The following is a 24,236-nucleotide window of genomic DNA, read 5'->3' on the forward strand; positions in this document are numbered from 1 at the left end:
TGTTTTCCAGAGTGGCTGCACCAGCTTGCATTCCCACCAACAGTGGAGGAGGGTTCCCCTTTCTCCGCATCCTCGCCAGCATCTGTCATTTCCTGACTTGTTGATTTTAGCCATTCTGACTGGTGTGAGGTGATATCTCATTGTGGTTTTGATTTGTATTTCCCTGATGCCGAGTGATATGGAGCACTTTTTCATGTGTCTGTTCGCCATCTGGATGTCTTCTTTGCAGAAATGTCTGTTCATGTCTTCTGCCCATTTCTTGATTGGATTATTTGTTCTTTGGGTGTTGAGTTTGCTAAGTTCTTTATAGATTCTGGACACTAGTCCTTTATCTGATATGTCGTTTGCAAATATCTTCTCCCATTCTGTCAGTTGTCTTTTGATTTTGTTAACTGTTTCCTTTGCTGTGCAAAAGCTTTTGATCTTGATGAAATCCCAGTAGTTCATTTTTGCCCTTGCTTCCCTTGCCTTTTGCGTTGTTCCTAGGAAGATGTTGCTGCAGCAGAGGTCGAAGAGGTTGCTGCCCGTGTTCTCCTCAAGGATTTTGATGGATTCCTTTCGTACATTGAGGTCCTTCATCCATTTGAGTCTATTTTTGTGTGTGGTGTAAGGAAATGGTCCAATTTCATTTTTCTGCATGTGGCTGTCCAATTTTCCCAGCACCATTTATTGAAAAGGCTGTCTTTTTTCCATTGGACATTCTTTCCTGCTTTGTCGAAGATTAGTTGACCATAAATTTGAGGGTCTATTTCTGGGCTCTCTATTCTGTTCCATTGATCTATGTGTCTGTTTTTGTGCCAGTACCATGTTGTCTTGATGATGACAGCTTTGTAATAGAGCTTGAAGTCCGGAATTGTGATGCCACCAACGTTGGCTTTCTTTTTCAATATCCCTTTGGCTATTCGAGGTCTTTTCTGGTTCCATATAAATTTTAGAATTATTTGTTCCATTTCTTTGAAAAAGATGGATGGTACTTTGATAGGAATTGCATTAAATGTGTAGATTGCTTTAGGTAGCATAGACATTTTCACAATATTTATTCTTCCAATCCAGGAGCATGGAACATTTTTCCATTTCTTTGTGTCTTCCTCAATTTCTTTCATGAGTACTTTATAGTTTTCTGAGTATAGATTCTGTGTCTCTTTCTTTAGGTTTATTCCTAGGTATCTTATGGTTTTGGATGCAATTGTAAATGGGATTGACTCCTTAATATCTCTTTCTTCTGTCTTGCTGTTGGTGTAGAGAAATGCAACTGATTTCTGTGCATTGATTTTATATCCTGACACTTTACTGAATTCCTGTATAAGTTCTAGCAGTTTTGGAGTGCAGTCTTTTGGGTTTTCCACATATAGTATCATATCATCTGCGAAGAGTGATAATTTGACTTCTTCTTTGCCGATTTGGATGCCTTTAATTTCCTTTTGTTGTCTGATTGCTGAGGCTAGGACCTCTAGTACGATGTTGAATAGCAGTGGTGATAATGGACATCCCTGCCGTGTTCCTGATCTTAGCGGAAAAGCTTTCAGTTTTTCTCCATTGAGAATGATATTTGCGGTGGGTTTTTCATAGATGGCTTTGATGATATTGAGGTATGTGCCCTCTATCCCTACACTTTGAAGAGTTTTGATCAGGAAGGGATGTTGTACTTTGTCAAATGCTTTTTCAGCATCTATTGAGAGTATCATATGGTTCTTGTTCTTTCTTTTATTGATGTGTTGTATCACATTGACTGATTTGCGGATGTTGAACCAACCTTGCAGCCCTGGAATAAATCCCACTTGGTCGTGGTGAATAATCTTTTTAATGTACTGTTGAATCCTATTGGCTAGTATTTTGTTGAGTATTTTCGCATCTGTGTTCATCAAGGATATTGGTCTATAGCTCTCTTTTTTGGTGGGATCCTTGTCTGGTTTTGGGATCAAGGTGATGCTGGCCTCATAAAATGAGTTTGGAAGTTTTCCTTCCATTTCTATTTTTTGGAACAGTTTCAGGAGAATAGGAATTAGTTCTTCTTTAAATGTTTGGTAGAATTCCCCCGGGAAGCCGTCTGGCCCTGGGCTTTTGTTTGTTTGGAGATTTTTAATGACTGTTTCAATCTCCTTACTGGTTATGGGTCTGTTCAGGCTTTCTATTTCTTCCTGGTTCAGTTGTGGTAGTTTATATGTTTCTAGGAATGCATCCATTTCTTCCAGATTGTCAAATTTATTGCCGTAGAGGTGCTCATAGTATGTTCTTATAATAGTTTGTATTTCTTTGGTGTTAGTTGTGATCTCTCCTCTTTCATTCATGATTTTATTTATTTCGGTCCTTTCTCTTTTCTTTTTGATAAGTCGGGCCAGGGGTTTATCAATTTTATTAATTCTTTCAAAGAACCAGCTCCTAGTTTCGTTGATTTGTTCTATTGTTTTTTTGGTTTCTATTTCATTGATTTCTGCTCTGATCTTTATGATTTCTCTTCTCCTGCTGGGCTTAGGGTTTCTTTCTTGTTCTTTCTCCAGCTCCTTTAGGTGTAGGGTTAGGTTGTGTACCTGAGACCTTTCTTGTTTCTTGAGAAAGGCTTGTACCGCTACATATTTTCCTCTCAGGACTGCCTTTGTTGTGTCCCACAGATTTTGAACCGTTGTGTTTTCATTATCATTTGTTTCCATGATTTTTTTCAATTCTTCTTTAATTTCCCGGTTGACCCATTCATTCTTTAGAAGGATACTGTTTAGTCTCCATGTATTTGGGTTCTTTCCAAACTTCCTTTTGTGGTTGAGTTCTAGCTTTAGAGCATTGTGGTCTGAAAATATGCAGGGAATGATCCCAATCTTTTGATACCGGTTGAGTCCTGATTTAGGACCGAGGATGTGATCTATTCTGGAGAATGTTCCATGTGCACTAGAGAAGAATGTGTATTCTGTTGCTTTGGGATGAAATATTCTGAATATATCTGTGATGTCCATCTGGTCCAGTGTGTCTTTTAAGGCCTTTATTTCCTTGCTGATCTTTTGCTTGGATGACCTGTCCATTTCAGTGAGGGGAGTGTTAAAGTCCCCTACTATTATTGTATTATTGTTGATGTGTTTCTTTGATTTTGTTATTAATTGGTTTATATAGTTGGCTGCTCCCACGTTGGGGGCATAGATATTTAAAATTGTTAAATCTTCTTGTTGGACAGACCCTTTGAGTATGATATAGTGTCCTTCCTCATCTCTTATTATAGTCTTTGGCTTAAAATCTAATTGATCTGATATAAGGATTGCCACTCCTGCTTTCTTCTGATGTCCATTAGCATGGTAAATTCTTTTCCACCCCCTCACTTTAAATCTGGAGGTGTCTTCGGGCTTAAAATGTGTTTCTTGGAGGCAACATATAGATGGGTTTTGTTTTTTTATCCATTCTGATACCCTGTGTCTTTTGACAGGGGCATTTAGCCCATTCACATTCAGGGTAACTATTGAGAGATATGAATTTAGTGCCATTGTATTGCCTGTAAGGTGACTGTTACTGTATATGGTCTCTGTTCCTTTCTGATCTACCACTTGTAGGCTCTCTCTTTGCTTAGAGGACCCCTTTCAAGATTTCCTGTAGAGCTGGTTTGGTATTTGCAAATTCTTTCAGTTGTTGTTTGTCCTGGAAGCTTTTAATCTCTCCTTCTATTTTCAATGATAGCCTACCTGGATATAGTATTCTTGGCTGCATGTTTTTCTCGTTTAGTGCTCTGAAAATATCATGCCAGCTCTTTCTGGCCTGCCAGGTCTCTGTGGATAAGTCAGCTGCCAATCTAATATTTTTACCATTGTATGTTACAGACTTCTTTTCCCGGGCTGCTTTCAGGATTTTCTCTTTGTCACTGAGACTTGTAAATTTTACTATTAGGTGACGGGGTGTGGGCCTATTCTTATTGATTTTGAGGGGCGTTCTCTGAACCTCCTGAATTTTGATGCTCGTTCCCTTTGCCATATTGGGGAAATTCTCCCCAATAATTCTCTCCAGTATACCTTCTGCTCCCCTCTCACTTTCTTCTTCTTCTGGAATCCCAATTATTCTAATGTTGTTTCGTCTTATGGTGTCACTTATCTCTCGAATTCTCCCCTCGTGGTCCAGTAGCTGTTTGTCCCTCTTTTGATCAGCTTCTTTATTCTCTGTCATTTGGTCTTCTATATCACTAATTCTTTCTTCTGCCTCATTTATCCTAGCAGTGAGAGCCTCCATTTTTGATTGCACCTCATTAATAGCTTTTTTGATTTCACCTTGGTTAGATTTTAGTTCTTTTATTTCTCCAGAAAGGGCTTTTATATCTCTCGAGAGGGTTTCTCTAATATCTTCCATGCCTTTTTCGAGCCCGGCTAGAACCTTGAGAATTGTCATTCTGAACTCTAGATCTGACATATTACCGATGTCTGTATCGATTAGGTCCCTAGCCTTCGGTACTGCCTCTTGTTCTTTTTTTTGTGTTGAATTTTTACGTCTTGTCATTTTGTCCAGATAAGAGTAAATGAAGGGGCAAGTAAAATACTAAAAGGGTGGCAACAACCCCAGGAAAATATGCTTTAACCAAATTAGAAGAGATCCAAAATCGTGAGTGGGGAGAAAGGGGATAAAAAGAGGTTCAAAAAGGAAGAAAGAAAAAAGAAAAAAAAAAAAGGAAAAGAAAAGAAAAGAATATTTAAAAAAAAAAGAAAACACCTAAGAAAAATGTAAAAAAATATATATATATATTAGATAAACTAGTAAAAAATCGTTAAAAAAGAAAAAGGTAACAGTTAAAAAAAATTTTACCCGAAGGCGAGAAAAAAAAAAATGAAAAAGAAAAAATTAAATTAACTGCAAGACTAAAAAAAAATCACAGGAAAAAAGCCATGAGTTCCGTGCTTGGCTTTCTCCTCCTCTGGAATTCTGCTGCTCTCCTTGGTATTGAAACCGCACTCCTTGGTAGGTGAACTTGGTCTCGGCTGGATTTCTTGTAGATCTTCTGGGGGAGGGGCCTGTTGTAGTGATTCTCAAGTGTCTTTGCCCCAGGCGGAATTGCACCGCCCTTACTAGGGCCTGGGGTGAGTAATCCGCTCGGGTTTGCTTTCAGGAGCTTTTGTTCCCTGAGCGCTTTCCGTAGAGTTCCAGAGGACGGGAATACAAATGGCGGCCTCCTGGTCTTCGGCCCGGAGGAGCCGAGAGCCCAGGGCCCCACTCCTCAGTGCGCCCTCAGAGAACAGCGCCCAGTTACTCCCGTCTGCCTGACCTCCGGCCGCGCTCCGAGCTCACCGAGCCTGCGACCGGTTCAAGGTAACACGGAGCTGCGAGCTTACTGTGGGCTCTGTCTCTGTAGCCGGCTTTCCCATTCCAATACCCGCAAGCTCTGCGACACTCAGACACCCCCGATCCTTCTGTGACCCTGCGGGACCTGAGGCCACGCTGACCCCGCGTGGGCTTCGCCCCGGTTTAGCCTCTGGAGCGATGTCCCTCAGCGGAACAGACTTTTAAAAGTCCTGATTTTGTGCGCGGTTGCTCCGCCGCTTGCCGGGAGCCGGCCCCTCCCCCCGGGGTCTATCTTCCCGTCGCTTTGGATTCACTTCTCCGCCGGTCCTACCTTTCAGAAAGTGGTTGTTTTTCTGTTTCCAGAATTGCTGTTCTTCTTCTCTTCGATCTGCCGATGGATTTTCAGGTGTTTGCAATCTTTAGATAAGCTATCTAGCTGATCTCCGGCTAGCTGAAGCAGTCTCAGCTTGCTACTTCTCCGCCATCTTGACTCCTCCCCCCTGCCTGATTGGATTTTTGAGTAGGCCAATAAGAAACAACAAGTTTGGAAAGGTTATTTCCTAAAGATCAATTTTAGAATAAGAACTACCACCTAAGAGTTTAATTGCTATGAAAAAAAAACTGATACTTTTTTATTAAAGTGGAAGGAAGACCTCATGTGATGCTTCCAGGATATCCTTTTATAAACACATCAAGTTAAAAACTTATTTTCAATTTATGAATTACTTCCTCAAATGAATATATTTATAATGGCCAATCTGATTTTATATTGCTTTAGTATTCTTTATAAACACAACAATATTATTTTTTTATTTTTATTTTTTAAGCATTTATTTATTTGACAGCAAGAGGAGAGAGAGAGAGCGAGCTCGGGAGCACAAGCAGTGGGAGTGGCAGCCAGAGGGAGAGGGAGAGGCTGGTTCCCTGCTGAGTAAGGAGCCCAATGCAGGGCTTCCACAATTCTGGGATCATGACCTGAGTTTAAGACGCCTAGTGGACTGAGCTACCCAGGCACCCCAACACATGATCATTTTATAGGATAAAATCTAATCTCCAAAAATGTTTATCTAGGAACATGATCTGACTGTTTTATTTCAGAGTTTTAAGCATAAAAGTAGAATTTATCAGATAATGTTCTTAAAGTCATTATTACTGAATAAAAAGACATTTATAATCATTGTAATTATAAACTTTGTCAAATTATACCTAGTAAAGGAGGGGCTAAAGCTTTATATAACCGTTGATCTCTTGTTTTAATTTTCTTCACCTACAAATAAAATGTTTTAGAATTTTAAAGTATTGTATTTTTATTAAAGTTTCTTTAAAGTGAGTGTTCAAGCTTTGATTTTTCTCTTTACTTAAATATTTATTTGCTTTTGTCTTCCATCCCCTGCTTTAATGATTTAGCTCATTGTTAGGATCATTTTTCTATCTTCTTATTAAATTTTCATGTAAAGTTATGCTTCTAGGCTTGGTTTGAATTTTGTGGGAATATTGCTAATCTACTTACCACTGGCATTTGTCAAACATACAAGTATAGTAATAAAAAATCATTACTAGCCTTATCATACTTAAAACTAATTGGTTCCTACTCAGTAAATCCTTTTCCTAGTAACTCTTCCACAAATTTGCTATCCTCTGTGTTTTTTCGTGCACTTACTGACGTCTAACTTGTTACATATTTTACTTTTTTATGTAATACTATGTCCCTGTCCTCTCCTCCCTTAGAATTTGAGTTCTGTGAGGGCAGGAGTTTTTCAGTTTTGTTAACTATTCTTTCCACAGTGCCAAGGAGAGTCCCTGGCAAATAGTAAGTACTCAACTTGCATATTTTCCATATGACTAAATGAAAAGTCCTGACTCTGCCTTTAAGTAAAGGAAATGGATGCAAGGGTTTTACAAGTTGAGGGAACACAGTAGAGAAAGCAGATGAAGCAAACTGCTGTTGTGCAAGCAAAATTTACCCAAAGAAATACTTTGTTTGGCTCACTGAAAAGTTTTCTAGTTATGAATTTTTAAAGAATTTTTTATTTTATTTTTTTTCTAGTTATGAATTTTATTTCCTTTAGGTACTTTGGGCAGTTCTCACTACTGTTTATTGTCTCCTACCGTAAAGGCATACACTGTTAACTATTTGAATATTGTGATCATATGAGTTTGTGATACCTTGTGTAGAAGTGTGAAATGCATAGCATGCTTATGAGAAAGTTATTGAGCTGCCCTTGTTAAGTAAACCTATGGGAAGTAAAATTGGTAAGACAATTTAAACTCTTTTAGACCTTAATTATCCTATAGTGATACTTGGACTTTAGTCGCTGGATAGTGGAGAGAAAGTGTGATGTGACCTGAGCTCTGGGGTTGAGTGGTAGATGGTTCTTTATCCTAGGGAGTATCAAAAAGGATCACTAGATGAGGAAGAAAACATTTTAGTAAAATATATTTTTGACAGTCAAATCAGGATTATTGGCTTTTAAAGAACAGCATTTCCTCTATAATATTTTCATCTGAAATTATACTTGAAGGTGGTATTTTCCATTCAAAATCTAATGCAAGCCTCATGTGTTATTTAAAAAGTTCTAGTAATCCATAACCAGTGAAATTAATTTTAATAATATATATAATTTAACCTTATATATCCTAAATATTATAACTTCAACATATACTCAATTAAAAAATTATAAAGGATATTTTGCTTTATTTTTTATTCTGAATCTTCAAGTCTGCACGTGTTTATAACACTTACCACCTAGGACTGGCCACATTACAAGGCTCAGTAGCTATACATGGCTAGTGGCTTCTCTATTGGACAATGCAACTTTTAGGTTTGGTTTTAATTTTGGGAGGTCTGTCATTTATCTAAATAGCATTGGTAGTAGGTTGCTTACTGGCAGTTGAAAATCATGTTGGGGGTGTTTAGCAAAGAGATATGCTATATGAAGCTGTGGAAACATAAAATATCATTGAGAGAGAATGATTTTATGGGAAGAGAAACCAAATAAATAAGTTTCAGCAGTTCCCATCTTTGAACCAAAGGGCACTGGGGAGGAATTTGAGGTTCATGAAAGCCAAAGGGGCAGTATTTCCAGGAAAGTAAGATGTACTTTTCATACCATGGCTAGGTTGAAAGGTTTATGCTAAGTAAGATGCATTGCATTTATCCGTGTACAACTCATTTGTGACTTTATGAAGAAATGATTCAGTGGAATGGTGGAGTCAATTTATTTACCCATTGTTTTGGATCTTGTGAAAGCACTTCTCTTTCCTAGTATCTTGTGGTATGTGTGTGTGTGTATGTATTATCATTATAATAAGTTTTATACCATTTCAGTTTCCTTTGAGATCTCTCCTTTAGTCAATTTATATAAAAATGGTCTGAAACCATTTTTATTCATAACATTTTATTTCTTTAGTTTGTGTTGAGAGTGGAATTATTTAACCTGAGTTACTTATCTGCAGTTATTCTGGAAAGGGCTTCAGGTAACAAATTGTCATTCAGAAAATTATCTTAAAAGCTAATGTTTCTGAATTTAATTAAGTTTTGAATAGCAAAAGAAATATATGGTTATATAGTATGTTTAAATTATTAGGTATGGCATTATGAAAAATTCATATGTATTTATTATGTCAGCAGTCTTAAAATTTTATATTCTGAGTATTTTTACTTGAAAATCTTTTCTTTTTCTTTAGTCATCAAGAGTTCATATAACTAGAGCTGTCCTGGAGCAATTTTTATCCTTTGCAAAATACCTTGATGGTTTATCTCATGGAGCACCTTTGCTAAAGCAGCTTTGTGATCATATTTTATTCAACCCAGCCATCTGGATACATACACCTGCAAAGGTATAAATTTCATTCTCATTCATTTTATTTTAGTGTAATATTAATAATATGATCTAAACTATGCAGTAGAAAGCATTTGGATTTTTTCAGCGTATAGTATAGTCAACCTGAAAGAGTTGTGTTACTAGAATCAGCAACTAAATATTAAATATATAAATATTAAAATAACTGAAAATTATTATATTGATACAATAACTGCATTCTGAAGTTAGTAGTTGTATTTCATATCTTTCCAAGAAAGAATTTGGTACACTGATTATTAAGACTAAGAAAAGAGAATGTATTAGGCAACTAATTATATAATGATAATTACAATCACTGTGACTGAAAATTGCTTATATTGTGAATACAGAGTTTATATCATGATTGTAAATTTCTTTGTTTTAAAATAAACATATACATTGTTTTTTATATATCAACATAATTTTTTTTGAATTTTGCATACCTAAATTTAACCCTGTTATACTCTAGTGGAAATCAGTAATGGAGTGATATTCTTCATGAGAGTGGGCTGCCTTTTATGGTTTTCAGATTCCACATAACTTTGCTTAATTTATAAAGGGTCTGACTTTTATTATTGTTCAGCATGTTAGTTGTGGTGTTAAGCTCAAACTTTAAGTTTGTTCACTTTTTAAACAAGTTGTTAGACTTATCTCTCTACTTACATGATTAGATTCTGATACTTTGACAATGGGTTAAGAAAATTTGGAATTATATTAACTCTTGGGATATAAGATTGTGTATATTTTTTCCAAATGTAATGTAGCTGACTAATGTTAGTTCTGTACCTTTGAGCTGCTGAAATATATTTTCATTAAGGGCTTTAGATTAGGTAACTTTTAAAATAATTTAATCTTCCTATCAGTTACTTTTGATCTATTAACTCATTTAAAATTATTTCGTTGTTAATAGCTGCAGATTATCTTTATTAAAATAAGTTTTCTTAGAATGTGTTGGCTGCATACTATTTTTGTTTAAAAACATAAGTACTATTTAATAAATAGTTATTTTTAACCTCATAATAAATGGTTCTTTCTTGGCCTTTACTAATTTGCATTTAAATTAGAATGTATGTATATAATATAAACTTTTGAGGCATTTTAAATTTATTTTAATGCTTTGTTAATATTCTGTATTAGGTTCAGCTTTCCCTATACACTTACTTGTCGGCTGAATTTATTGGAACTGCTACCATTTACACCACCATACGCAGAGTAGGAACAGTATTACAGCTAATGCACACATTGAAATATTATTACTGGGTCATTAATCCTGCTGACAGTAGTGGCATTACACCTAAAGGATTAGGTAAGTATAATACTACCACTCATTCATTGTACTAATACTGTTCTATATCCTGAGTACTATTATAGGCACCAGAAGTGCACAGTTATGAAAATATCACTGAACTACTACTGTCTTTCTTAATGTAACCTTGTATATTGAGAATTTTTTTGTGGTAGAGAAGTTTATAGTTCTGAAATATTACATTATTTTTATAATAAAGGTGGGTAAAAAATAATATTCTACCTTTTAGCTGATTGCTTTTTGTGCTCAGGAAAATATATTTGTAATATTAAAATTAGCTGAAGTTGATTATGACCAGATGTTCTAATACTGTTGTTTCAACCCTTTGAGATAGTTACCTTTCTTTATGTTTTTCCCCCAAACTTTACCCTTTAATGTAAGTGTAGTAGAAACTAATTTAATACTTCATTGTATTGTTTAAAAAATATTGCCAGGGTACCTGTGTAGCTCAGTTGGGCATCGGACTCTTGGTTTTAGCTCAAGCTATGGTCTTGAGGTCTTGAGATTGGGCTCTGCCTTTAGCTCCGTGCTCAGTGCAGAGTCTGCTTGGGGTCTCTGCTTCTCCCTGTGCCATGCTCATGTACATGTGCATGGGTGTGCTCACTTTCTCTTTCCCTAAAATAAAATAAGTAAAATCTTAAAAAATAAAAATAAAAAAAAAATCACCAGTTTCCTAATTATATAAAAATACATACTCATCATAGAAAATAAAATGATGGAGAAAAAAAATATACATAACCCAACCCCGGACATAAGAACTGTTACAAGCTTGGTGTATGTTCTTACACTGTTTTTCATTGTATTAAATATGTGAAATATTTAAACTCTTACAGAACTGAGATTTTCTTGATCTTTTTCTGTTTTCTTCTTGACTCTACATAGTAATCTAAAAGAATGTACCATTTACATGTTTCTAAAATTTTGATCCTATAAATAACAGTGATCTATTCCTTTGTATATAATCATTTACTTCCATCTTTGATTTGTTTAAGCTTACTGAGAGAATAACTATGTAGTATGGGAGAGTGCTTTTCTAAGCTTAATAACAATAGTGTTGAAAAGTATTGTTTCATAAAAATCTTTTTAATAAGGGAAAATAACATTTCACTACTTTAATTTTCATTTATTAGCTTATGTTATGCCTTTTATTGATAGGACTTTAAAAATTGTGTGATTTGCAATCTGGTATATTATTCTGTCATTTATGACTTTTTTGTTGCTTTTAGTCTTGATAATGCCTAAAATTTACTGAATGTTCACCATGAGTTTGAATCTACACTAAATATCCTGTTTATTTTGTAGTCATTTATATATAATGTAATTATATATGCATAGACATGTTTACCTCATACACATTGGACTATGTACTAAATTGTCAGTATCACTGTTATGTCTTCAGTTTGGAAACTGAAAGCTGGTACAAAGTAACAGAACTAAAATTTGAATCATATCTATGTGATTCAACACCTTTTTAAAACACTGTACTCTAATAGTTTCTTTACCCCAAACAGATCATATATTCATACATATTCATTTCTGCTTTAGTTGCCTTGTCACTTTAATATTCTTCAATATAGAATAGTTTTTTGTTAGTATTCTTTGTCTTCCATGACTTTGATATTTTCAAAGAACACAGACAAATTACTTTTTTTAGAATGTCCCTTAATTTGGATTTGTTTGATATTTGCTCATGGTGATCCAGGTTTTTCATTTTTGGTTGGAGTCGCTTAGAAGTCATACCAGTTCTGCTGCATCATATCATGTCAAGAGGCACATGACACCGAGTTGTCTTATTACTGGGGATATTGATTTTGCTCATTTGGTTAGTGTGGTGTTTGCCAGGTTTCTTCATTATAAAATTAACTACTTTCTCTTTTGGAATAATAAGTATTTGGTAGAGAAATACATTGAGACTGTGTAAATATCCTGTTCTTCAACAAACCTTTGCCTCCTGGTTTTTGTTCATCAGTGACTCTTGCCATAATTGATCTTTATTATGATTGCTGCTAAATGGCAATATTTTCTAAGACATTTATTTGTTTGAATTCTATAAGAAGGAACGTATTTTTTCCTCTTCCATTTATTTGTTCATTTTATATCAACACAAATTTTATGGATTTGTTTTATTCTGTGTATTATATTGATAGTTGGCACGTTTTCTCAGCAAAGGGCCACACAGAAATATTTTAGGCTTGGGAAGTCATAGGGGCTTTGTTACAGGTAGTCAACTCTGCCAGTGTATAGCAAAAATAGACATAGACAGTATGTAAATGAATAGATATGGTTTGTTTTAGTGAAACTTGAGAAATGTTAAGGCTTAATGGATTTAGCCCAGCAACTATCCCGTGGATTTTATCATTATTTATTGGATTTAAGGTTGTCCCACATTTGGCTTGTAGGAGACCTTCACATGAGATTTTGGTTCTTTATGACAGATGTTTATAATTATATAGGACTAGCTCTCTGCCGCAAGATGTTTTTGCTTCATTTTATATTTACCCAGTCCTGAGCCCTGGTTTGTTGTGGTAGATGTGGGTTTTGGAAACCAAGATTTAGGTGTTTGGTGGGCTTGTTGTACTTACTGCTCTTTGAGTGGCATTGCTTCTAGTGATTCTGCGTGGATCTAGGAAATACAGTTTAAAAACACATGGTTCAAAGAAGCCTTAAGCTTATTATATTTATAGCTTTCTTCTTTCAATAGTGAAAAAAATCTGCCTTAGGTGATCTTTAATAATGTATTTATATATTTGCTTATTCTAATTTATGAAGCAGTTTTTTGACATGTGCGCCATCACCTTCTCAGATTAGACATTGCCAGTCAGTTCTGACCATCCCCTCACCTCTAACTCTGGCTGATCCTTGTCACCTCTTTAGACCCGATTGTTTCTTCGCTGCTGACCACACTGGTAGCCCATTTTGTCTCCTCACTCTGACCCTGAAGTTCCTGCCAGACTTAGTTGCCTCTTCAACCCTGCCAGCATCTGGTGTTTCCTTGTCCTCTGCTTTTTTCTCCCATCCCTAGACCCTCAAGCCTGGCTGGCTCTGGCTTCTTCAAGGAGAGGGGAGGGAAGAAACCAAATACATATATTTTAAAGAAAAGTTACAAGAACCTGGAAGAGAATTTCTTTTTCTTTATGGGTTATTCTTTTTTTTTTTAGGATTTTATTTATTTATTTGACAGACAGAGATCTCATGTAGGCAGAGAGGCAGGCAGAGAGACAGAGAAGCAGGCTCCCCCATGAGCAGAGAGCCCAATGAGGGGCTCGATCACAGAACCCTGGGATCATGACCTGAGCCAAAGTAGAGGCTTTAACCCACTGAGCCACCCAGGCGCCCCTGGGTTATTCTTTTTTTTTTTTTTTTTTTAAGATTTTATTTATTTATTTGACAGAGAGAGATCACAAGTAGGCAGAGAGGCAGGCAGAGAGAGAGGAGGAAGCAGGCTCCCTGCTGAGCAGAGAGCCTGATGCGGTACTCGATCCCAGGACCCTGAGATCATGACCCGAGCCGAAGGCAGTGGCTTAACCCACTGATCCACCCAGGCGCCCTGGGTTATTCTTTTTTAATGCATCTTTTTATTTATTATTATTATTTTTTAAAGATATTTATTTATTTATTTATTTGACAGAGAGAAATTACAAGTACACTGAGAGGCAGGCAGAGAGAGAGAGAGAAGGAAGCAGGCTCCCCGCTGAGCAGAGAGCCCGATGCGGGACTCGATCCCAGGACCCTGAGATCATGACCTGAGCCGAAGGCAGCGGCTTAACCCACTGAGCCACCCAGGCGCCCCTTATTTATTATTTTTAATGTATCTTTTTAATTTAACTTTTTAGTCTATCTGAAATTAACTTCGATATTTAGTGAAATGTGAGGATTTTACTTGAAACACGCTTTCTACATAACAACTTTTTTCAATACCATTTTGAACTGAAATGCTTTCTTTTTCTTTTAAGGACACTGTAAAGATAATTTGTACACACTAGCTTTTCATAGTAATAATTCATTTGCAGGCACTGACTTGAGAAGTAGGGTCTTTTGGCTTTAGCTCTTATTTAACACTTTAAAAATTATTATTCTGTCAGGTGCATTATAAAAAACTTTTTATATTAATACGGTACCATAGTAATACATGATCTTAGTTAACAAGTAGAATAATAAAAAGGTTTATGAATAAAAACTTACTTATCTCCCAAGGAGCCAGTATGACCAGTCTTACATTCATCTACCTCTTTTTCTCTGTTCATACAAACACCAACTTACACATGCCTACATGTAGATGCTTCAAATTATAGGTGTTTCAAAGTTCTATTTTGAATATATCATAAATGCAAATATGTAAATATGTAATAAACCTCATATGGGTCTCACCAAACTTGAAAGGATATTACCATAAACCTGTATTTACTTATCTTTGGTCATTATCTTCCTCCCATTCCCAGCCATAGAGATAACACTATGCTCAATTTTGTTTCATGTTTTCTTTTATGTTTATTATGCCTTTCCTTACTTGAATGCTTATTACTTTTTAGTGTGCTTTACTACTTTGCTATTTATATGTGTATTCCTAAGCAATTGACTGTTTAGCCTTCTGTACTTTACATAAATAGTATCATTTGTGATTTATGTCGCTTTTATATTTGTAAAATATCTGTTTATTCTATTTTATAAAATAAGGATTCATATTATGTATATAAATAAGACTCATACATATGTATGTATTCTTCTGCAGTATCCTCTTTACATTGTACCATGTCTGAAAATAGTAATTATAGCTTACATTTACTGAATACTTATAATTAAAATGGACCAGGCACCATTCTAATTCCTTTAACATGTATTGCTTTGTTTAGTTCTTATAAAATACCCTGTGACATAAGCACTATTATTACTCTCATCCTTACAATTAAAAAAAATGCTCACTAAGATAATATAAAACTTGATCAATTTCATTAAATGAAAGTAAGAAAATTATTACTAAGATAATGGCTGTCTCTAATGGGATGGAATGGAGCTGAAGCATGTGATCAAGGTATGGCTCAGAGCTGAGGACTGGTGTAGGGTGAGGACTTTAGTATGCTGGAACAAGCTGGTGCATAGCCAATTATTAAATATTTAGGGATTTTACAACCTGGTTTTTAAAATCATTGGTAGCCTGAGCTTGAATTCAGTCATAGTGGGAATATTTATATAACAAAAATCACAAGTCTGCAGTTATTTAATCTGATTCAAGTCAGGACCTCACCCCTTCACTCGTGTAGTTCCTTTATCTGCACACCAATCGTTAATGGATTTCTTTGCCAGGTTACTGTGAGTGTTCAGTATCTTGACCTAATACACGTGTTCATTTTATACCAATTCATTAAGTTGTACATTTACATCTTCTGTATTCATTTCACAATGAAAAACAGGTTTGTTTGTGTTTTTGAGATGAAGATCATGAGCAGATAGGGAGGGGCAGAGAGAGAGAGAAAGGGAGAGACAATCTTAAGTAGGCTCTCTGCTCAGTGCAGAGCTGGATGTGGGACTTGATCTCATAACCCTGAGATAATAACCTGAACCAAAATCAAAAGTCAGACACTTAACCAACTGAGCTATCCAGGCTCCCCCACAAAAAAAATTATTTTTAAAAAATTAATACCGAGTGTTGGTAAGGAAGGAAACAGTATTTTGTACACTGTTGGCAGCAGTGGAGCAAAAAATGTTGAGGGCGGTCTGGGAAATGAGAAAGAGATTTCTTTCTCAAGAATAAATGGAATGGATGGTTTGAGTAATAACTTGTATGTAAATATTTGTTGAGTGAATAAAAGATGTTATAAATTATACATATGGGGATTTTTATTTTAAAACTTATGAAGAAGCTATATAAATCCTTATTGCTTCAAGAAAGGCTTGATATTTAAGGGCTTTCATGGTTCTAGCTAAATAGTTAAAGATATAATTTAATTATTATATACTTTGTAAGTTACATATATCATTGAATAATCTCATTTATTGGTAAGTAAATATTTTCAATTAATTACTTTGAAATTTAGATGTTATGATGGAATTGATAGATACACTAACTGTTGACATTCATTTTCATTTATTGACTCAGGAGCATTTTTTGAGTGTCCATTATGATATGTATTTGGTATATACAGGTAACATGGGGGGAAAAAGCTGCAAAGCAAATAATTACAATAAAGTGTCACTTTTTCTGTGCTTTGTTATATACTGTGTGGTGTGAAATTGGAGACAGTCTTTAAATGAAGAAAGGTTTAATTGAAGATGAAAGAAATGTTGACAAAACTTGGATCTGGGGGAAAAGGGAACCTATTAAATTAATAAAAGTAGAAAATTTATATAAACACTTGATGATTATACATTATGAATGGATGGTAATATATTATAATTTTTTAAGAAATAATTATTTCCCCCAAATCTGAAATTTGGTGAATAATTTGAAATTGCCAAAATCTGAAAATTAACATTTGGACCCTTTGATATAACTGAAGTGATATAGTATTAATACTAACAAATATTATAATCCTAATAAATGCAATTTGAAAAGAATTCCATAGTATTCTAACAAAATTGCATTAAACTTATTTAATATCATGACGTTACCCCTTCCTTTTTTCTTTTCTTTATGTTTTCTGTTTTATTCTAGATGGTCCCCGGCCATCACAAAAAGAAATTATATCACTACGGGCATTTATGCTACTTTTCCTGAAACAGCTCATACTAAAGGTAAAATAATTTTACATAATTTAGAATTGTAGTATATTAAATAAAGAGGAATTTTTGGCATTGTTTAAAATCAATATTGTTAAATTCACAGTGATTACTTTAAATTTATGAGTAGCTTTCAAAATCCCAAAGTAAATCTTAGTGTTAACTTTTGTTAAACTTCACTTTTTGCTGATCTTCTTTGAGATCATCCATTCTAAGGGATATAAGAAATGGACAAAGAACATATGCATAAGAAATGAGCATATAGTTTTTATTCTAGAAAATGAACTGTGTGTCAGTTTGAGAAGACTTACATTATGTATTTTATCACAGTAGGATTTTTAAAAGATTAAGATAAAGAAAAATGGAAAATAAAAGTAAAATATACATCAGTTGGTCCTATAAAGTTTTGCATTATTTTAAGAAAAGAATAAGTGGTTAGAAAATAATAATAATAATACAGTTAGGTGAGCAAAATATACGAACTTTTGATAGTGATGGTCAGGCAAATCTTAGCAACTTTAAAAGACAAGGTACAGTTTTCCAAATATTTACTTAATTATGTGGGAAAAGATAGTTTATGAATTATGGCATATTTAAAGATTTAATGAAAACATCACTACTTGCAAGTTGTTCTTATTTTCTTTTAAAAATTTTCTTTTAATTTTTCTGATCATTTGATGTCTATCTTTATGGTATTAATTTTAGATTTAAATAATATACATATTTTTTAAAATTAGGATCGAGGGGTCAAGGAAGATGAACTTCAGAGTATATTAAATTACCTTCTTACCATGCATGAGGTAGGACATGGTCTGAGTCTTCTATTTTAATTATTTTATGTAAAGTACTAGAATAAAATATTAACTAAAGAATATTGGTGATCCTTATTATGCAGGATGAAAATATTCATGATGTGTTACAGTTACTAGTGGCTTTAATGTCAGAACACCCAGCCTCAATGATACCAGCATTTGATCAAAGAAATGGAATAAGGTATGATTATAATAATGGTATTACTAACAAACTTTAATTGAGTACAGTTGTGCTTTCTAGAATATCTCCTTCTCTAGGAACTTTTGAATAAATATGGCAAAATCTCACTAAGAAAGGAATAAATGGAGAAAACTAGTATTAATCTTCTAATACTCAAACTGATGAAGTATTTAAAGAATGGGTCTTGGTCTCAAGAAGAGTAATTAATTTATTGATGCTATAGTAAAGATTTCAAGTAGTGTGAAGAACAATTTTCTTTTTTTTTTTTCAGAAAGTCAAGAGATCATGGTATATTTCAGCAAAAGAGAGCACAAGAAAATTATATGAATTTAGGCTGAAGAACTAGATAGTGGCCAAATTTGGAAGATACATAATAGAAAGAAGTTAAGATTTTATTTTGCTGGTGATGAAATAAAGTATTTTGAATGGGGTACCAATTTGCTCAGATTTCCATTTTGTTAGATTTATAGTCAGCAATGTGGAAAATGAACTAGAGAGGGATAAAATTGATATAGCAAAATCAGTAGATTATTTTATTCATCACTATTAGGGATGATGAGTTGGGAAGTGGCAATGTAATTGGAACTAGAGTACAAAACCAAGAGAGTTTGAAGTTTAGTTATAATGATTTTAATTAATTATTACTTGATTAGTATTCTTACAAACGTTGGCCTATAACGTAGCCCTTTAGGGATTCTCCTTTTTAATTTTTCTGAAGTCTAAATTATTAGAACAAAGAGGAAATCTAAGTTAGACATGTGAAACTCAGTGAACTTCTCCAGGTTGTAGAAGAATTTGAAAAAAATACACCTGCCAAGGCATTTTAGTAGTGCTTCTTTTACTTGGCCATTTATATCAACAAATGACAGTTTTCTAGATTTTAAGGACTCCTTTCCAAGTCAGAGAAGCAATCACATCATTTCTATTGGATGTCCGTTTGAGTTATCACTGTGACCTTTGAGTTTACAAGCCATGCAGTTACTACTTTATTTGAAGAAGAGGATTACACATCTAATTATTAAGAACTATAAACATTTTCTTACTATGAGTTGAACTATATGAATTTGCTGATACTTAACTGTTTACTAAATAATAACAGTTTCATATGGTTCAACCTGATCATATAATAAAGTTATTCTTCTTAAATTATATTTAGACTGAACAATTAGTATCTTTGACCTTAGATGCTAGTATATCTTTTGTTTATTATATTGACTGATAAGTGAATCAATTAAAAATGTCCTTATCCTTGTGAATGATACCAACCTTAGATTGGTTAGTATGAAATACAGACAAAATTCTGTGTTATTTTGACACAGTGAAAATATGATCTTACAAAGGAAAATTATATTTGGTTAGATTTTTAGGGGACTGAAATAGTAATTAATATGTGTAGTATGAGTAGAATGATTAGACACAATGAATACCAAAGCCTGGTTGCTCATGACTGACACCTGTTAAACATGTCCTCTTGTTACCATTGTGTTCAAAACAGTGACAAAGATGCACATTTCAAAAAAATGTGAAGAATGTAGGCTTTGACTAGAGATATTGAAAAAATAGGCTTTTTAAATGGAACACTTACAGGTCTGCATCTTAGGTACTCAAGGATAACAGTTATATGTATGTATAGCTATTGTATGTATAACTTTATATATAAAATTTATATATTTTATAAAAATACTTAATATTTAATATTTATATTATATTTTAAAATACAAAATATTTTATATTTTATATATAAAATTACCCAGAATTTTCTGGGGAAAAATTCTGATTAATTATTTACTAATACTTATATACTATATACTAATAATTACTATATATATAGTAATTATTATATATTATATTATATTATATAGTATATAGTATATTATAGACTATATACTAATAATTACTGAGCACAAAGAATGAACTTAATTCATGGTCTTAATAAAGACCATGTAATAGTACAACCTTAAACTCAGCAGCTAAAAATATGATATATTTATATCTGAAAATCTTTGAAGAAAAGAATATGTAAGTACTTGTCTCAAGTAATTTAGATCATTTGCTGGCTTAATATAGTAAGCTCAAACTGATGAATTAGGATTCACCTAACTATCTTATTATATTTCAGGTGAACATTCATTAACTGATTTGTCAGTAAATTTCCCATTCACACTATATTGTAATCCTGTGTTCATATCTTGTTTTGTTAATGAACAACTGTCTAGTTGTAAAGAAAATCCTATGTAATGTGCTTGAGTAAGGACCCCGGATGTTTTCATGTTTCAGTTGTTAATCATAATTTCTGTTACTCCTGGGTAGATTTTATACCTTTCTTATCCCTACAGTTTAAAGTTATTTCTAGAAAACAGGAATTCTGTTGGAGTTTCTGATTCCATATCTGAGTATAGTCATGTTTTTAGACTGTGAGCTTTTACTTTGGTTTTCCAGATTATTTTTACTGTTGAATGTTCTTTCTCATGATTTCCTGAATAGTCCTTTATCTTATATGCATAACTTTTCTAGTCTTATGCTTGTTTTTTTTTTTTTTTTCATTACTGATCTTGGTTCATAAAAGTTCTGAAAATAGATTTCAGTGTAAATACATATTTAGGAACTTAAGGCTTTTAGAAAAAATTCATCTTCTAAAAGAAATAGTAACTCTAATGTTTACCTCAATCTGTTCTTCAGTAGAGTAACACACAAATAAGAAACAGTATCAACAATATATTATCTTCTTTTATAATAGTATAAGCCACTGTTAAAACAGATGTGACTAGCTTTAAGTAATGTGTTCTCTTTTCTTAATGTTACTGAAACGATATAAAAATTATACTGTATCTTCTAATACCAACTTTCTGTTTAGCCTAGATGACTCCATCTTAAAAACATAAAACGACATTTTATTTTTTAAATAGAATTTAATACAATAAAGCACATCCTAATTTTATCATTACCACCACCAAGTTCAAAGAACTTTCTTAAATTCTAGAATTAGTTGCAAAACAATTAGTTATTATTGTCCCCTACCACCTTATGGAAAAAATGTTTACTTTTATGTTTTGGAAAAACTTTAAAATTTTTAAATATTTATGAAAATTATAGTGCATATAGCCTTGTTCTTATGTCATGTTCAAAATGACTATATTTGTTAAATTAGGCTATATGTTAGTAGAGACTTCTTTGCTCAAAGTACCAGAAGACTTCTCAAGCCAATTTAAGTAAAAACAGAATGATGTGTTTGTTATAGAAATCTCATTAGGGTAAGAATAAAGGAATTGGAAAGGTATAAGGAAACAACTTTACTTTCTCTGCTACTTCCTATATGGTTACTTTATTCTTCCTTTTGTGTACAGACTCATGTCTGCAAACAAAACAAGGCTGCTTATAGTTTCTGTTTTAAATAATTTTCTAATTCAGGAGGCCAAAAAGTACTAGATATTGTTTCTCAGATCTTGCTCCAAGTGCTCAGAAAAGAGAAATAATTGGGCAAGTATCTATCCATGGTCCAATTAGCGATAAGCAAGAAAAAAAGGTCATCAAGTAGAAATGTCAGGGACAGTTCTAATAGAAGGGGAGATATAGCCTAACTAAGCATGTATCTTACTTAAGATAGATTTTTTTTTTCATTGTGCTAGAAGGCAATACTTAGGAGCAATGAATCACTTTGAACTTTTGAGTATTTATTTGCAGGCCAAATTAAAAATAAAGTAGTAAAATTTGTTAGTTTTTAAATTTTTCTGAAGAATTTAAAATCCTGAGAGGAACTTTTGATTTTTTATATTTATAGTTCATTGTAAAGTACATAGTGCTTATATTTTTAATATTTGTAATTGCTTAAAAAGTCATTTATTTTTGTATTTTTTAGAGTAATCTACAAATTATTGGCTTCTAAAAGTGAAAGTATTTGGGTTCAAGCTCTGAAGGTTCTGGGATACTTTCTGAAGCATTTAGGTCACAAGTAAGTTGATGTTTTTCAAAATAATGAATTGTGGAAATACCCATTGAAATTGTATTTTTATAGTTTCATATATAATGGAACATGAAAATTGACTTTAATAATCTTACAGCAGAAAATAATAGCTTCCTATTCATTGGGGGGGAGACAAACCATAAGTGACTCTTAAAGTTGTAAAACTGTTTTATGAAAGAATGTTTATTAACAATAGGTTATAGAAAAATTTATAATTTAAGTAATATAGTTTCTTTTTATTTGTTTGCTGGAAAATACTGTTCATTTAAAGGATGTAAGAAAATATTTCATCAACTAAATCCAAAACACTTTTGGTCATGATTTTGATCAAAACTTTCCTAACAGGGAATACCATGTATATGAGAGTTGCTCTTTTGCTTACATGCTAAGTCAGTATTTTATTATTTGTACTTTTTTGTAGCATTGAGGCTTATTGTGTTTTTGATTTAAAGATCTAGAATATTTCTTTTTTCCCCAAATGTCACTTTCTGATATAAGGAATGTTTTTCATATTATGTTATCCAGTACAAAATTATTCTTTTTAAAATTCATTTTCTATACAAATGAACCCAAGAAAGTATCATTTAATTATCACTAGATGGGGTTCCTCTCAAAACCTCACTGTTGCCATTTCTTTTTGGTGCTTAGATTTACGAAGAGTTTATTGATAACACTGATGAAAACTACACAAGATCTAGATAGACATCTGTAACATGCTAAATAGTTTGAAAGAGTAGATATGCTTTTTATTTTGGTTCCAAATAAATAGTCAAGTAAGGGAGAATAGACATACTACAAATATAGGAAATTCCTCCCTTGTAGGAAAAAAATTATGCATATATGAGGATCTGTAAATGTACTGGTTGTTTGATTACTGAGTGAGAAGCACATGTACTTTCAAAATTAAGAGAAAGGGATTACTCATGTAACTTTGATTAAGTAAAAGAAATTGACTTGGAGAAATTAAATGAAGGATTCTAGTCCCAGATGCAAAAACTATTAAGAAAGTACATTTAAAAATATAGCAGTGTGTAAAAGATAAGCCTAACTAACCTGCAGATAAAAACATTCACTGGAAAAATACTGTTACAGAGTACATAATAATTGCAATTAGAAATTTTACTGTAAGTTTAAAATGTAAGGAATGAATTGCTTCTGAGGAAGGATTACTACTAAGCAGATGGTATAACACAGAAGCATTGGATCATGGACTAACAAAACTTTGGAGGGAAGTTTCTATTTTTGTTGAAGAAAAAAAAAATTTATACAAATAAAAATGAAATCAGAGGAAGCCTAAAGGAAGATAAATTGTGTGGTTGGCAGAGTGAGATACACAGAAGATAGAAATGAAAACAAAACGATTAAATATGTATGGTTGGAAATATAAGAGTTCAGAAGGATCAAAGAGAAAATGATTGATATTGAAGGCACAGAAATTCCAATAATGGTATAAATTGAGTTTCCAAATAAAAGCAGAACAATGGGACTAAACAAATACTTAAAGCTATAATTCTGCAACGTCCTAATAAAAGATTTTGCCATCCATATTAAAAACGTCATGTTGTGTACTAGAGAGAATTTTCCTAGAACGGTCAGTTCAAAATTAAACTATTGTGTTTAAATGTAAGTCAAGAATCTTTTATTCAGCAGTGTGGAAATAAGAGGAAAATTTGAGTTGGGCATTGGACTTTTCTATAACATTTTTCAATAAAGGAAACATAGAGCAACACCCATAGGATATTGAAGTGAAGAAAATGGGAGCCAAAGTATCATTTTAGTAAAAGGAATGCTGCCAAACAGGGGCACCTGGGTGGCTCAGTGAGTTAAAGCCTCTGCCTTCAGCTCAGGTCATGATCCCAGGGTCCTGGGATCAAGCCCCGCACCAGGCTCTCTGCTCAGCAGGGAGCCTGCTTTCACCTCTCTCTCTATTTGCCTGCCTCTCTACCTACTGATACCTGCCTGTCAAATAAATAAATAAAATCTTTAAAAAAAAATAATGCTGCCAAATAATCTTTAACCATACAAGGAATTATTTTTCTGAATAATTATTGAGAAAATTTCTGGGGACAAAGTTCAGCCAATCAGGATGACTGGGAAGACTATAGCTAAGTACTACTGGTGAACACTGAATGAATTTAACAGTAAAACTAAGCCTGAAACAAATATTTGAATTAGAGTGACA

General features: G+C 33.4%; 1 protein-coding gene across 3 annotated transcripts in view; it reads left to right on the top strand.

Annotated features, from left to right (window-relative positions):
• The window catches only part of NBEA (neurobeachin), a 682,324-nt gene that overhangs the window by 158,497 nt on the left and 499,591 nt on the right, over positions 1 to 24,236 (top strand). For all 3 annotated transcript variants that reach the window (XM_059377712.1, XM_059377713.1, XM_059377714.1), the window contains exons 12-17: positions 8,926 to 9,078; positions 10,218 to 10,386; positions 17,036 to 17,115; positions 17,838 to 17,900; positions 17,996 to 18,093; positions 21,950 to 22,042. In XM_059377712.1, the coding sequence (XP_059233695.1) occupies positions 8,926 to 9,078; positions 10,218 to 10,386; positions 17,036 to 17,115; positions 17,838 to 17,900; positions 17,996 to 18,093; positions 21,950 to 22,042 (656 nt within the window). The remainder of the gene's footprint in view (positions 1 to 8,925; positions 9,079 to 10,217; positions 10,387 to 17,035; positions 17,116 to 17,837; positions 17,901 to 17,995; positions 18,094 to 21,949; positions 22,043 to 24,236) is intronic.

This window comes from Mustela nigripes, chromosome 15, assembly GCF_022355385.1.
Source record: "Mustela nigripes isolate SB6536 chromosome 15, MUSNIG.SB6536, whole genome shotgun sequence".
Classification (NCBI taxonomy): domain Eukaryota; kingdom Metazoa; phylum Chordata; class Mammalia; order Carnivora; family Mustelidae; genus Mustela; species Mustela nigripes.